The 14,901-nt window shown below is 42.9% G+C and overlaps 1 protein-coding gene across 1 annotated transcript; it reads right to left on the bottom strand.

Moving 5' to 3' along the window:
* Positions 1-243: 243 nt before the first annotated feature.
* On the bottom strand, positions 244-9,292 carry LOC124690351 (serine/threonine-protein kinase STY13-like). Its single transcript, XM_047223745.1, has 3 exons — positions 9,081-9,292; positions 6,472-7,419; positions 244-935 (listed from the first exon to the last, which is right to left on the bottom strand). The coding sequence occupies exons 2-3, from the start codon at positions 7,383-7,385 to the stop codon at positions 596-598; spliced, it is 1,254 nt and encodes a 417-aa protein (XP_047079701.1). The 5' UTR covers positions 7,386-7,419; positions 9,081-9,292; the 3' UTR covers positions 244-595.
* Positions 9,293-14,901: the final 5,609 nt, after the last annotated feature.

Below are 14,901 nucleotides of genomic sequence, written 5' to 3'. Positions count from 1 at the left end.
CAGCAAAGATCATCAGAAAAAACATGGCGAAAATCATGCATACAATACACACAGAAACTTGCACTTTCGCATCCATCCACACTAGCAAACCTGCAATTGCAGTGAGTAGGTAATAAAAGGCTATATGCATCAATCCATGCAGAGGAAAGAGCTTTCTCCTTTCAAAAAAAAAAAAAAAGAACTTGCAGTAAGCAGCAACCACAAAAGCAAGCCAGGTAAATATACATACTATATATACTATCAAGAGCCAAAGCTTGCGCATGTTCCTGCAGGATGATTATATATAACACATGAACAACAGCAGCAGGATCATTGCGGCGGTTACAACCAAAGGAGACCTGCATCACGATGTTTCCATGATGTTAAGGATAAAGATGTCTCTAACACAACGGCAGTCTTAAGGCGACGAGGACGACTACAGGAACTAGGTATGGTCTAAGATAAACATGTAAGACACAACAGATTACGCCCCAGCACACATGTGTGCTCAGGTGGGCTTTCTGCTTATGCGGCGCGAGTCTATTAATATGATAAATACAGAGGATTTAACTTCTCTTCAGGCTGCCTTCTCTTTTTCTTCTGGGTTCTGGCTGCTTCAGTCCAAGGTCATCGGTTCGGAGACGCAACACCGGAACCTGGCCTTGCGGACAGTGGTCAGGACCTCCATCTCCACATACTCCAGCATCCTGACAACGTCAGTGAATGGAGGACGCACATCGGGATTTGGATCCCAGCACCTCGTCATGATCAACCCAAGAGAAGGGAGGCAGTCATGGGGTATGGCTGGACGGACACCCTTGTTCACCACAGAAAATGCAGCTTGCACTGCTGTCATGTTTGCGAAAGGAAGGGTCCCAGTTATCAGCTCCCACAGGACAATGCCAAAACTGTAGACATCAACTTTCTGGTTGTATGGTCTGTGCTGTATCATCTCGCTGCAACCCAAAAGTAACAAGTTAGCACATCCGAACGGTTAACAAAACATGATAAGGAACAGGTCATCCAATTCTAGTATTGCACAATAATTGAAGGAGCCAGAACAAGTAGAAACATCAGCAACACCATAAATATTAGTTTCCTATTTCATCTGGGTCCAATCAGAATGGTCAAGAAACGCCAAAATAATATGATCAAGGTGTCTCCTAGTCTCCACTTAAACAGCGCTAAATATCAACATGGATATCAGAATAACGATTTCATGCAAGGATGACAAACACTAAGATGTTACTTTCAGGTCAGAACTACAAATAGTAAAATTTAAACATGCTACTTAAACAGTGCTAAATATCGACATGGATATCAGAATAACAATTTCATGCCAAGGATGATAAGCAGGCACTAAGATGTTATTTTCCCTAGAGATCAGATCAGCACTGGAAATAGTAAAATCTAAACAAGCTTTTCAAATCTCAAGACAAGTACTTACTAACTAACAAGAGAACATTAAATAAATTAGAGCCAGACATTGATATTAGTAAGAAGAGCCGAAAGGAGTGCGCCAGCTTTGACATATAGTCGCACCTAAAGCATGTTGTTCATTTTTTTATACCAGTACAGGAGTTCTCAGGTAGTTTGATCAAATAACATAAGTGAGCTAGACAGCCAGATTGTATGGAGTAACCAATTAACCATTTCTTTTGGACATGGCTATGGTACACACAACTTTCAGATACAATTGAGTTATCTCTCACTGTTACCCCACTCCCCAACACTCCTACTTATATGGCAGTTAGGATGGTGAGAAAATGCATGTAAAGTATACTTTCATACATATGTACCAGTCAGCATCAGCAGAGCTACACAAGAATCGCTGGGCAAGCCAGACTACAGCAACACAATTTTTTTGTCCAGAAATAAGAGAGCCTTGCCAAGCCGACCCAGCAAGAGAAAAAAAAACAAGGGGCTGAATCCTGGGCAGGCCACGGCCCAGGTCACTTCTAACAAAGCTACGCCCCTGCCAGATCTTGCTATTTTAGCAAGTTTATTGCCAGAAACATGTTGCCACCAGAGTTCCGATAATATCAGCATGACCACTTAGATATACTTACAATTGCAAAAAAGGCCAAAGACTTGCCAACTACTCCGGATAGGCAATTTATTCAAAAATAAAATAACAAGCCTGGGCAATTCTCTAACTTTGTCTTGGTTCAAAAACAAGCTTAAGGCTGAGCCTGGGCTGGAAGGCTGAGTTTGTGTTCATGAAATCTTAGCATTTAGACTCTTACGAAATAAGCATGTAATTTTAGTCTGCATGTTTGTCTCATTCAATTATGTTAATAAATGAAAACTTAATTAAGACCTACCACTATTTTTCGAAGAAATATTTTACCACTGTGAAAGCACTGATGAATAATCATTTCGACTAACTTATGGAATAGTTTTAATGATTTTCTTGTATTTGACCTTTACAATAATATCTCACTTCCAAGTCCCAACTACGTGCTAATGCTATCATATGATTCGACTCATGCTGATTTTTTTTCTAGCGATCTCCGTTAATGTACTTGCAAATTTATTATGGCTTGAACACATTCTACTGTTAATAATCATAGCCATCTCAAGAGTCATGTATAAGCCCACTTCCTGGCTTGACAACTGACCTGACTCAATTAGATCTAACAAGATTTTCAATGCAGACAAGAGCAGAGCAAAGTCAAATTTGCTCAAACTTATTTGCATCTCTGGTTAGAATGTTGAAAATATGCAAGACACAAATTCCACCATGCATGAATCCCACCAATAGCTTGGCTTTGCTTTGAAAGAACATATCTTGCCAGTGTGAGAATCTACATTACCCCTGACTTTTGATGAAGTGTTTAATTAATCCCCTACACAATGAAACTAGTTATGACAACATGTATCATCTAAAACACATCGATCACCATATCATCCGCCACACTAGCAAAACAAGCTTACGGGGCTACATCCTACATACCTTACGTGTAGCTGACAATGAGTTAACTCAGTAAAGGAGTAATTGATGATTGTGGTTCATTGAGTGCTCTGCATTAAGTTTAACTAATTTCCTTCTATGTTGCTCAAGAAGTTTCCTGCCTAAGAAAAGTACGGCCCAGGCTAAGCTAGGTTGAGTTAGCAAAAAGCCTTGTTCATTTTGGGCCTAGACCTGCACCCTGCGTTAGCCCATAGGTCTACTAGATCTTTCTTAAGTTGGGCTGCCTGCAGGTCTTAGTTTTCTTGGGGTGACAGAAAACTAAATTATAATTTTCACGTAGTGCTGCCTAATCCTGGCCCACCAAGGCTATCGAAACACTCTTTCCCACTTGAATTTACTCACAAAGTTTTTCTTGTCATGTTAATCGTCTTTAGGTTTATGTCGTTTGGTAACCCAAACGTAATGACGGTGACATGTATATACATTTATTGAATGATGTAACTAGCACTCTTCCACGTTAATTTTTGGCGCAACACTCTTCGACGTTGGTCGAGAATTTTCCTCAGGAGAGGCTCTCCTTGCATTTCGAGGTTTTTCTTACCCGTGGACGCATTATGATTGGCCAATTGTCACTCTACCCAACAACAATTCTTGCTGAGTATGCTAGAAATGTCGATACCGATAGACATCGAAGTATGCTAGGATTGACAATGCCAATACACATATTCTCGGTGAAGACTCTGGGTTATTGGTTGATTACAAAGGTGATGTGCCTGAGGGTACACCTCAGAAGTTACGATGCCCCAAGAGAATGGAGCTTGAAATATGCCTCAAGGTTTCTACCGTTTGGTATCTCAGAGATGCATACAAGAAGACTCAATTTATTCCCACCAACTCCTCCGGGTGACGGCACCCGATTGGCTGGCAAGGGATGTGTTTGCGATGTTGTCTCAATGGAGTGAGGCCCTTCGACAATGGTGACGACATTCACTGACCCGCATCTACTACTGATTGCTAGCTAGTAGATAGCCGTTGAGCAAGCGGGTGATGGTGGTGTGATTTGTAAGTTCTCGATATTGTGATGTCTGACAATGGCGCGAGTGGCGCTCCTTAATACAATGCATCTGTTTGTCTCCTTATCCTTGGTCATGCTCATCGCATTCGTAGGCCCGATAGTGCTCGTCAAGTGCACACACCATCTTCCTACACTTTTCGGTTTTCCTTTTTCTTCTTTTGTTCTAACCTCCCATGTATTGTGACTAATGACCTCCCACAAAGGAGGCCTGGAACCTAGTCTTGTAGGACTTCTGAGCCACGTTGATTGTTTGAGGAAAATTATTCCCACCAACCAACACATGGGACTCATGTTCATATTTTGTTAGATTAAGTAGTTGATTATTCCAGCTATCCTTGGCTGTTGTTCCTCAGAACCTCAATCAATTCAAAAGTAACGAGATTCCTTCCAGCTTTGAAAGGCAAACTGTGCTTTCTCGTCGATTTGAAAAAACGGAAACAAAAAATAGTGGGGTGGCCACAATGGGCTGCAGCATGATAGGAGGCTATGGCATACATGTTGGCCCAACCTTTGAGTAGCCCAATGACAAATGCTATGTTCGCAAAACAAGCAGGTGCACTACTGCTCTGCAACGATTACTCAAAAGAGAGAGGACAATGGCCTTTGTTGGATCACTTGATTTCTCCACTGAAGCCCTATATTTTGATCATCTAGGGGGAAAGGAGCAAATTAGGTGCGAGACTCTTGACTCTCCATGAGATGAGATGTGTGGCAAGGATCGATGAAGCACTATGGAAAGGGTAATTGTGGGAGGAAAGCAACCAAACAAAGCCCTTAGTGTTTTCTTCCTTGACCATTTTAACCAAACAAAAATTCAATGTTTGTGCTTCTGTTTTTGTTATTGGTAAATCACAGGTGAGATGAAAACTTTACTGATTAACCAAGTGTGTAATCAAGTCGACCTTGCTGAACTATCCAAACAAGAGACCAATTTTAGCAACCGCCTAGAGCAATTAATTAATAAACAATTAAGACAGAACATTGGACACCATGAAATGTGGCGCTGACTAGTTGATTTTCAGTCTGGAACTACGAAAACAGCAAAAGGCAACAAAAAATAGTTTCACAAGATTCTCATTCCTTTGTTAGTGGAAAATAGTGCAGTAATAATTTAACAAAACATAAAGACCCAAAAGAGAAAATTTCAGTCACAAACGAAGTCCTAGATAATTCTTTCCTTTTTCCTTTTTTCTTTTTTCTTTTTTCTTTTTTCTTTTTTCTTTCTTTCTCCTTGTTTTGGTTCTCTTTTCTGTTGGGTTTCATATCTAGCCTACCCCAACTTGCTTGGGAAAAAGGCTTTGATGTTGTTGTTGTTGTTGTTGTTGTTGTAAACGAAGTCCTAGATAGGTGAGTGATTTGATCAGATACTGCAATTGTTCCTTTTTATGCAGGGCATGTGTTTAACATTTAATGATTTCCAGAAATGGATCTGCCCTCTTGCAAAAACTCAAAAAATTGGTGACTGCAGCCTTCAGGCAAGCAAGCCAAAAAAAATGTTTTACATCTCTAGTAGACTGAATTCAAATAGATACAAATCAAGGCAGCTACAACAGCCATTCCCTGCTCCATAAACTAGCTTAGAATGATGGCTTAGTTATGCATCAAGATCCAGGAAGTGTATTATAAGGTCAAAGCAGTAAGAGCATGGCCCACAGAAAACTATCCATGCCATAGTGGTAGAATATTATGAACAAAAGCAGCTTGAAATATCCTGCAGTTAAGACCAACGAAATATTCCTGGCTGAGATGTACCACCAGCTAATATATCTTCTGCATGGACTTAAAGTCTTAAATTAGCAGGTTGTGGGTAGTCTGTAAATACTGTCAACATGGTTACACTTAATATATCACTAGCACTTGGGCAGTGGTTGGTAAGGTAACCGATTCAATCCAATACCTTAGATAGTAACATTAACGTTAGCACCCTCACCCGTCTATAAGCAAATAGAAGAAAATAATAAATGAACCCCTAGAATGGCATCTTGCTGGACTATGTTAAGATAAGAAGCAATACTGGCAATTGCCATAACCACAAGGTCCACAACCAACAATTTCCATAACATCTCCAGCAGCAGCATGCTTAATGCTTGAGCTGCCAGAATTTCACATGCATATCGCCATACATTTTTGTGTAAAACTCAACTAGTATATGCATCAGGGAGTGCTAAAATAAAGAAAATAACTGGGGGAAACAAGTTACCAAACGAAATAATAATCCGGTTTTTACGTACTAGAATAAAGTAGGCAATAATGACTGACAAATCAACACTGCATGTAGCAAGAGTACATATATAGCATGCAGCTCAGCAGCAACCAAATTCATGGTAACCAACTAACCACCACAAGTAAATGCAGATGCCTTAATATGGAACAAAGGTACTACCATTTCATCCAAACCATGGTCTTAATTGATGGGGGAAGAAATGAAGCATTACTGTCTATTTAGAGTAGCAGCATAACTAAGAAAAGTAAGCAAGATAAAAGGGCAGTTTGTTGTACTCACGGAGCCATCCAACGGTATGTTCCAGTTTCAGGTGTCATCCCCTCGGTCTTGACTTCAATTCTGGCAACTCCAAAGTCAGCAATCTTGATGGATTTATCACCAGAAATCAAGAGGTTGTCAGACTTAAGATCTCTGTGGATGAAGCCAAGGGCATGAACATAAGCCATGCCACGTGCAACATCTAGAGCCTGCTTCACTGCCAGCTTGAGTGGACCACCAGACTTGTTCTGCCTCCTAGCGAGGAAATGCCTGACAGATCCACCCTTTGCATACTCTGTGACAATACACCAAACCAGAGGCTTCCTGCATGCGCCAATGAACTTGACAATATTTGGATGCCTTAACGTAGCAAGCATCATAACTTCTTGCACGAACTGTTGCTCCAACAGCTGAGCAAGCATGGGGTCAGCCTCCGGCCTCTCCAAGATCTTAATGGCAACTTCCATCCCGTTGTAGGTTCCCCTGTAGAGCTTCCCGAATGCACCTTGCGCAAAGGGCACTCCCATGTGGAGCTTCCCCAGATCAATGGTCCACTCCTCGTAATCCCTGAGCGTCTCGGTGGGGAACCTATTGTCCATCAGAGCCTGTGCCAAAGCATCATCACTCAGGGCATGGGACACCCGGCCAGGGCGGAAGCTGCTGTTCCCAACTGAGTAGCTGGCCACAGCAACAGGCCCTCTGAGGCCAGGATGGTTGAGCATCCCAGTGCGAGAGTCGGTAGAACCGACGCTGCTGTTCTCCATAGACCTGACGGAGCCACCGTGCATGCTGGTCTGCATGCTGTTCTGGCTGTCGATGGACATGGTGGAACCCTCCCCCAGCTTCTGGTAGTAGGCCATGTCGCAGAAGTTGACGCCGCCGTCATGGCCGGCTACGGCACCAATGAACCCGGTGAACTTGGCTGGTTCCATCATTCACAGACAACCAAAGCCCCCGAAAGGCGATTACCTGCAACAGAGAGAACCCAGCATAGATTAGAAGAAACGACAGTAAGCTATAGCTTTCAGCTGCATCCTGCAAGCGCTACAATTTGCCAGAACCAGCAGCACGCAAGCATGAAAAAAGTCAGCTAAAAATCGATACTCTGCAGCAAGAAAAACAACAAAATCCAGGACGAGGAACACCCAAATCCCTTCCCTGAAAAAAAAATGGAAAATGCTGTTAATCCCCCGGCTGATGAAACGCGTTGCTTCCTCCGCATCCACCGTGCGACACGCGTCCTCGCGCGTGCGGAAACCAGGAGACAGCACATGATGGGTCCCACCACTCTCCTCCTTATCTTCGTCTCTCTCTCTTTCCCATCCACCCGTTTCTTCCTCCTTTTTCTGCCTCTGCCCCGAGCGCCATGTTCTGTCTGATCTGCCGCCGGTAAACACAACCTCCTGCCCACCTCCGCTGCTGCAAAAGCTGCGCTGCCTCCAACTCCACGCACTGGAGCACGCCATGGATCCCGTCTCTCTCCGCCATTTTTTCTGCGATGTGATGCTTTCCTGCGTGGTGTTGTCTCGCTGCAGCCTGCAGGTGCTGCCCGCCGCTGACTGCCGGTAGCGCCGCTCCTGCAAACCAGCACCACCACCTGCAAGTCCCGGATGCGTGGTGCTGCAAGCAGCCTCGCCGCTGCTGCAAAGGCTGGCTGTTGAAGCTGCGGACGGCAGCAGCTTCTGCTACTAGGGGCGTCGGGGTCTGCTAGATGCGCCGGTGGCGGCTTCTACTTCATTGAGCGGCCGCATCGTCCGCTTCAAGGGCGGCGGCATCTGCTACGTTAAGCGGCGGCGGCTGCTACAATAGGCGGGGGCTGCTGGCCTCTGCTACGATGAGCGTCGGCGGCTTCTACAAAGGTCAAAGACGGCTGCTACAAGCGGCGGCGACAGTTGCTACAAATGGAGCGCCGCCTTGCTGCAAGGGGGCTGGCTTTGCTGGCGGCGCGGAGCTGCATGGGATGGTCCGTGGTGCCACCGGCATGGGCAGAGGTGCTGCCGGCGCGGGAGGCGGTTGCTACAAACGGGGCGCCGCCTTGCTGCAAGGAGACTGGCGAGGCTGGCGGCGCTGCATGGGAGGGGCCGTGGTGCCACCGGCGTGGGCAGAGGTGCTGCCGGCGTGGGCGCCGGTTGCTACAAATGGGGCGCTGCGTTGCTGCAAGGAGGCTTGGGAGGCTGGAGGCGCTGCATGAGAGGGGCCGTGGTGGAACTGGTTTGGGCAGAAGTGCTACCGGACGGAGATCATTGGCGTTGCCGCAAGCTCGTGCGTGAAGCTCGACGAGAAGGAAAATTTCTTCGATGGTTTCTCTTCTTTTTCCGCGTGTGTGCGTTGATCCGAATCAGACGGTTATTTTCGTTCGAATCGTGCGGCTCGCGACCCGGGGGATCGGGGATTTGATCCCCCGGGGGACGCTCAGCGCGGCCCAAAAAAAATCCAACAATAATAACCCTAGTAACATCAAAACACAATCTTTGCATAAACCAAATCGAGCACCGAGACCCCTCCTCAGCAACGACCTAGAATCACAGGAACACGGAGCACCGAAACGCATCGAGGACCAAATCAAGCCGGCCCCCCACCCGCCAGGAAGCACGACACTGCGTCCCAAACCCTGCCGCAAGAACGCGTACCTTTCGGGCCCCGGAAGTACCACCTCGCTGCTTCCAATTCGCGCCCCGCGCGGCCTCGTCTCCGCACGGGTTCCGGCGATCCGGGGTTCGATCGAGAGAGCTCGGAGCTGCGGCGTTGGGATACGGGTGGACAGAGCCTGCGGGTGCGGGGGTGGGGGAGGGAGGCGGTGACCGGTGGAGCGGAGCTGGGGCGAGGGGGAGCAAGCGGAGGAAGGGGAAAAGATGAAAAGAGAGAGAACAGAAGGGAGAGAGTGGAGTCGCCCGTCTTAAGTAAGTGTAGACACAGTTTAATTCCTTTTTACTGGCTCCACTGATTAACTCCCAGTTCAGTTAATTAACTACCAGTGTGGTGTGTGTGATTAAGGCGACACCGTGCGCGTGGGCTTCCTATGAACATTTCATCAACTCCTACAAATTCGCGGAGCAACTTTTTGAAATTTGCGAGAAAAACTAAAATATATTTCACCAATTCCTACAAGCATCACCAAAAACATCATCACATATCTACACAGGCATCACCAAAAGTCAGGCATAGTTTTAGATAACCAAGTACCAAGTACTAGAAATTCCACACACCTTTCAAAGAATTCAACAGCTTCCATAATAACTATGAGAAATCCCATAAAATTCAATGCAACTTTGGAAAAGAATAATAATTGCATTAAAAAGTACCAACAAAGTTCATAAAATTCCTCATAGTTTTCACATGACTACTCATGACTTTCATATGAAACTCATAAATCCAAAAAAAATCCGCACAACTTCCCAAAAAAAACACGGCTTACAGAACAAAACAGAGAAGGTTGCATCCTCCTGATGTGGGCGTCTTGCTCTCCGGTGGCGCGGGAGGATGCCGCTAATCTCTAGCGGGACGATGTTGGCGGCGCGGCCATCGCCTCCCTCTAGAGGCGCGGGTGACCTTCGCCTCCCTCTACCATTGTAGATGACCATCGGCTCACTCCAGTGATGTGACAAGGCGCCTTCGATACGCATGGGAGACCGGCCCTAGAGCGTGTAGTTGTGGTGGCGACCTCCGCGGCGCAAATGGTGGAGAGAGAGGGGGATAAGGGAAATAGAGGTGAGAGGATAAGCTCCGGAGCCCCCACCACCCATTTTGTCGTGTCGTTGTTGCCAGTTTCGATGTGTGTCGTGTCTCTTGTTTCTTTGATATCGTGGGTGCGCACGATAGAACCGGCGGAAGCGTGTGATGAATCGAGAGAGGAGGAGGATGTGCGGTCGGGAAGTAACTAGACACGCGGTGATCGTGTGTGTGTGTGTGTGTGTGTGTGTGTGGAGGGGGGGTATTTTAAAATTATGTCACATAATAAACACAAATCATGTAAATATATTCACTTTCTGAATTATGTGTAGACTTTTAGGCTGTGTATTCATGGCTTAGAGCACATTAGCACAACAAAAGCGATGCAACACTACATATGTCCATCGTGAATCCACGTAATCATTAGCATGCTCGCTACCTTGGGTAACATATAAATATGTGGTGCATTTGTATTATATGGTGTATCATTATTTATCAGTTAAGAATAATTTCTACATATAAAATAACACATGTAGTAATCTTTTGAGTAAAATTTACACTTTGCATTTGTACTAAGCATACATTTTCGGTGCATGACTTGGTGTTATAATTTTTTGACATAGGGTGTGTAGATACTCTAAATGCATGCTTGACACATGTCAAATATATTACACCATACATATACAACAAAAAGAATCAACTAGATGCAATACGCAACAAATTAGGGTGGTTGTGTACATCTCACTTTATATCTCTAATGTGTCACTACTTGTGTGTAGTTTTAACTTTAGTGTGTGAGAGACCACTATATATTCTATTTTTTCTAAAGCATTGTTAACACTTTGCACTGTATAGAGATTTAGAGTATAGAGTTAGTAAATTATGTGACAATATAAAGAAATAGCCATAAAGTGAAATGTCATTTTGTTAGAGTACGTATAGCGTGAGAGATGTTCATAGTTCATGCCACCATGAAATGAGAATGAAGAAATAATTACTATGAATGCATGCTTGCCACATATGCATACACATGTCAAATATACGACATTATATACATACACATCAAAATATAGACTTGGCTGAATGCAATACAACAAATTAGGGTGGTTGGACATCTCACTTTATATCTCTATGTGTACTGTAGATAGATATTTGGCTTTAGTGCATCGTACCACTATATATTTATTCTATTAAAAAAATGTTAACACCTCACGTTGGAAGCACGTGTAGAAATTTGGAGTGTAGAGTTAGTATGCATACACATGTCAAATATATGACACCATATACATATACACAAACATATAGACTTGGCTGAATGCAATACAGCAAATTAGGGTGGTTGGACATCTCACTTTATATCTCTATGTGTCACTGTAGATAGATATTTGGCTTTAGTGCATCGTACCACTATATGTTTATTCTATTAAAAAATTGTTAACACCTCGCGTTGGAAGCACGTGTAGAAATTGGAGTGTAGAGTTAGTATGCATACACATGTCAAATATATGACACCATATACATGTACACAAACATATAGACTTGGCTGAATGCAATACAACAAATTAGGGTGGTTGGACATCTCACTTTATATCTCTATATGTCACTGTAGATAGATATTTGGCTTTAGTGCATCGTACCACTATATATTTATTCTATAAAAATAATTGTTAACACCTCGCATTGGAAGCACGTGCAGAAATTTGGAGTGTGGAGTTAGTACCTTTTGTGATAATGTAAAGAAATAGCTCTAGAGTGGAATGAGTTTTTTTTAGAGTATAGAGTGAGAGTGATCATGAAATGTAAAATCATACATCATGAGAGAGGCTCATAGTTCATGCCACCATGAATAAGAATCAATAAATAATTACTATGAATGCATGCTTGCCACATATGCATACACATGTCAAATATAGACATCATATACATATACACAAATATATAGACTTGGCTGAATGTAATACAACAAATTAGGGTGGTTGGACATCTCACTTTGTATCTCTATGTGTCACTGTAGATAGCTAGTTGGCTTTAGTGTATCATACCACTATATATATTCTATTTAAAAAAAATTGTTAACACCTCGCATTGGAAGCACGTGTAGAAATTTGGAGTGTAGAGTTAGTAACTTTTGCGATAATGTAAAGAAATAACTCTAGAGTGGAATGAACTTTTTTAGAGTATAGAGTGAGAGTGGAAATGTAAAATCATACATCGTGAGAGAGGTTCATAGTTCATGCCACCATGAAATAAGAATCGAGAAATAATTACTATGAATGCATGCTTGCCATCTATGCATACAGATGTCAAATATATGACTTCATATACATATACACGGGCTGAATGCAATACAACAAATTAGGGTGGTTGGACATCTCACTTTATATCTCTATGTGTCATTGTAGATAGATAGTTGGCTTTAGTGTATCATACCACATATATATATATTCTATTTTTAAAAATTGTTAACATCTCGCATTGGAAGCACGTGTAGAAATTTGGAGTATAGAGTTAGTAAATTTTATGATAATGTAAAGAAATAGCTCTAGAGTGGAATGAATTTTTTTAGAGTACGCTGAGAGTGCTCATGAAATGTAGAATCATACAAGAACCTCGTGTGGTACATTATTCATGCCCTCATGCAGTGAAAACAAGAAAGGAAAATCATACGGAAACCCCATGTGAAACATTATTCATGCCCTCATGCAGTGAAAACTAAAAAAGATTTTTTTACAAGAGAAATATATTTTAGTTCATGTAGGTATGCTTCTACTGATTTTCAAGAGGAGGGGAGAGAGACATGTCATCTTATATAATATAGGGTATATCCATGTTTATTTGTTACAGTTAGTTTAATTAAGCACTTGTTCCTGATATAAATAATCTAGGCGAGCTAAATAAGCCTTCTCGTACTGGCAAAGCGCGGGAGACCCTTCGCGTGCAAGATTCACCTATCTTTTCTACCAATAGCCATTCTCTTGACCCCCTCCAATCCATGTGTAACTCTCCATTTATCTTGTGTAGATCGACGACTGTGCCCTTGACCTAAGCTTTCATTATCTAGCGGTAAATCTGTCCATCATCAAGCACCGTCTTGCATGAGCACCTGAAAATGTTGTGCTTGCAAACATGGTCAAATTGATTTGTCCTGGACTGAGTTGTGATTTGAAATCCTCATTGTATGATATTTTGCATTGTAATTGTTTATGCACAATTATGTGTGATGCATTAGCGTGATATCATAAAGTATAAAAGATTAATTTATGAAGCTATGATAATCTCTACATTATCAAAGTTTAAATCTTCAGAATTTAAAGATTTGTTTTTCTCTGGGTGGGCGTGGCCTACATGAATGAATATATAAAAGATAAAATATGAGAAGCAGCAATGCATATTTGATACATTTCAAAATGTTTCATGTACATCTTCACATGCTAGTGTGTACATAGTCTATTCATGAAAACCCAACTTATAAATTTAGTGCTAAAAATAAAACTAAACTCATCTCTCCATCAAATAAAACAATTTTTGTTTATACGTCTTTCTCTTTCCCAATGAATGGCATGTTTGCGAATAGAAGAGGTCTTGGTGACTTGGCTAAACACTTACATTTTGCCGATTGCATTAGGGATCATAGTTTGGATTTTTTTGGCTATTTCTGAGACGGGGCGACGAGATTTCTCGCAAAGTTTTTTGAACCGTATATCCGGTGGTATAGACTTTACTTGGTTATCGTGTGCACCCCATGGGCGTTCCGACGGTATTTTACTCGGTGTCAAAACGGACTCTATGGAAGTGTTAGCACATTCGGTTGGGCAATATCATATCAAATTCCACATCCGTAATAGAGCTGACAATTTCATATGGAGTCTTGTAGTTGTGTATGGTGCTGCTCAGGAAGCTCATAATGCCGCCTTTCTTCGTGAGTTCGTGAACCTAGCAAAGGAAAACCCTCACCCAATTCTCATTGGGGGGATTTTAATTTGCTGAGATTTCCATGCGAGAAGAGTAGGGGTAGTTTTGATAATCATTGGCCTTTCCTGTTCAACGCGGTCATTGACAGCTTGGACTTAAGAGAGGTATCAATGATTGGTAGACAATTTACTTGGGCTAATAGTCTCCCGTAGCCAACATATGAGAAGCTAGATCACGTACTAATAGATACCGATTGGGAATTGAAATTCTCAATGGTGACGGTACGCGCGCTAGAACGTATTGTTGGGTTATCGGATCATGCTCCCATCTTATTATCCACTGGTTTACCTAGGCCTCCGACTAAACGCCGTTTCAAATTTGAACTCGGTTGGTTGAATCGAGAAGGTTTTCGAACCATGGTTAAAAAGGTATGGGAAAGACCGGTTGTGGGTGTGTCTCCGATACAGAGGTGGAATAACAAAATGCGTGCGGTACGCAAACACCTCGGTGTATGGGCACGACATACAACTGGTATTCTTAAAAAAAGCGACTTTCATCTATTATAGATGACCTCGAAGCCAAAGCAGAAGTTAGAACGCTTTCTGCACAAGAGATTGAGCAAAAAAATCAATCAAATGCGGAAATCGCAAAATTGCTGCGGGAGGAGGAGTTGATCTGGTACCAACGGTCTAAGGCCCAATTTATTCTTGAAGGAGATTCGAATACAAGGTACTTCCATTGTGTTGCCAATGGCAGGCACAGGAAGAAACTTATTCGTACTCTTGTTCAGGACGAGGGCACGATTGAGGGTCATGAGCAGCTAAAGTCGTTTATCACAAATTATTATAAAGGGCTTTTTGGTGCCCCAGA

Source organism: Lolium rigidum, chromosome 1, assembly GCF_022539505.1.
Source record: "Lolium rigidum isolate FL_2022 chromosome 1, APGP_CSIRO_Lrig_0.1, whole genome shotgun sequence".
Classification (NCBI taxonomy): Eukaryota; Viridiplantae; Streptophyta; class Magnoliopsida; order Poales; family Poaceae; genus Lolium; species Lolium rigidum.
Note: the sequence above shows the minus strand (reverse complement) of the source record. Positions and strands in the feature narration are given on the sequence as shown.

Coding starts and splice junctions, on each gene's coding strand:
- LOC124690351 (XM_047223745.1), bottom strand. CDS start 7,385: ATGATGGAACCAGCCAAGTTCACCGGGTTCATTGGTGCCGTAGCCGGC. Junction 936..6,471: donor ACATACCGTTGGATGGCTCC/GTGAGTACAACA, acceptor TTTGGGTTGCAG/CGAGATGATACAGCACAGAC.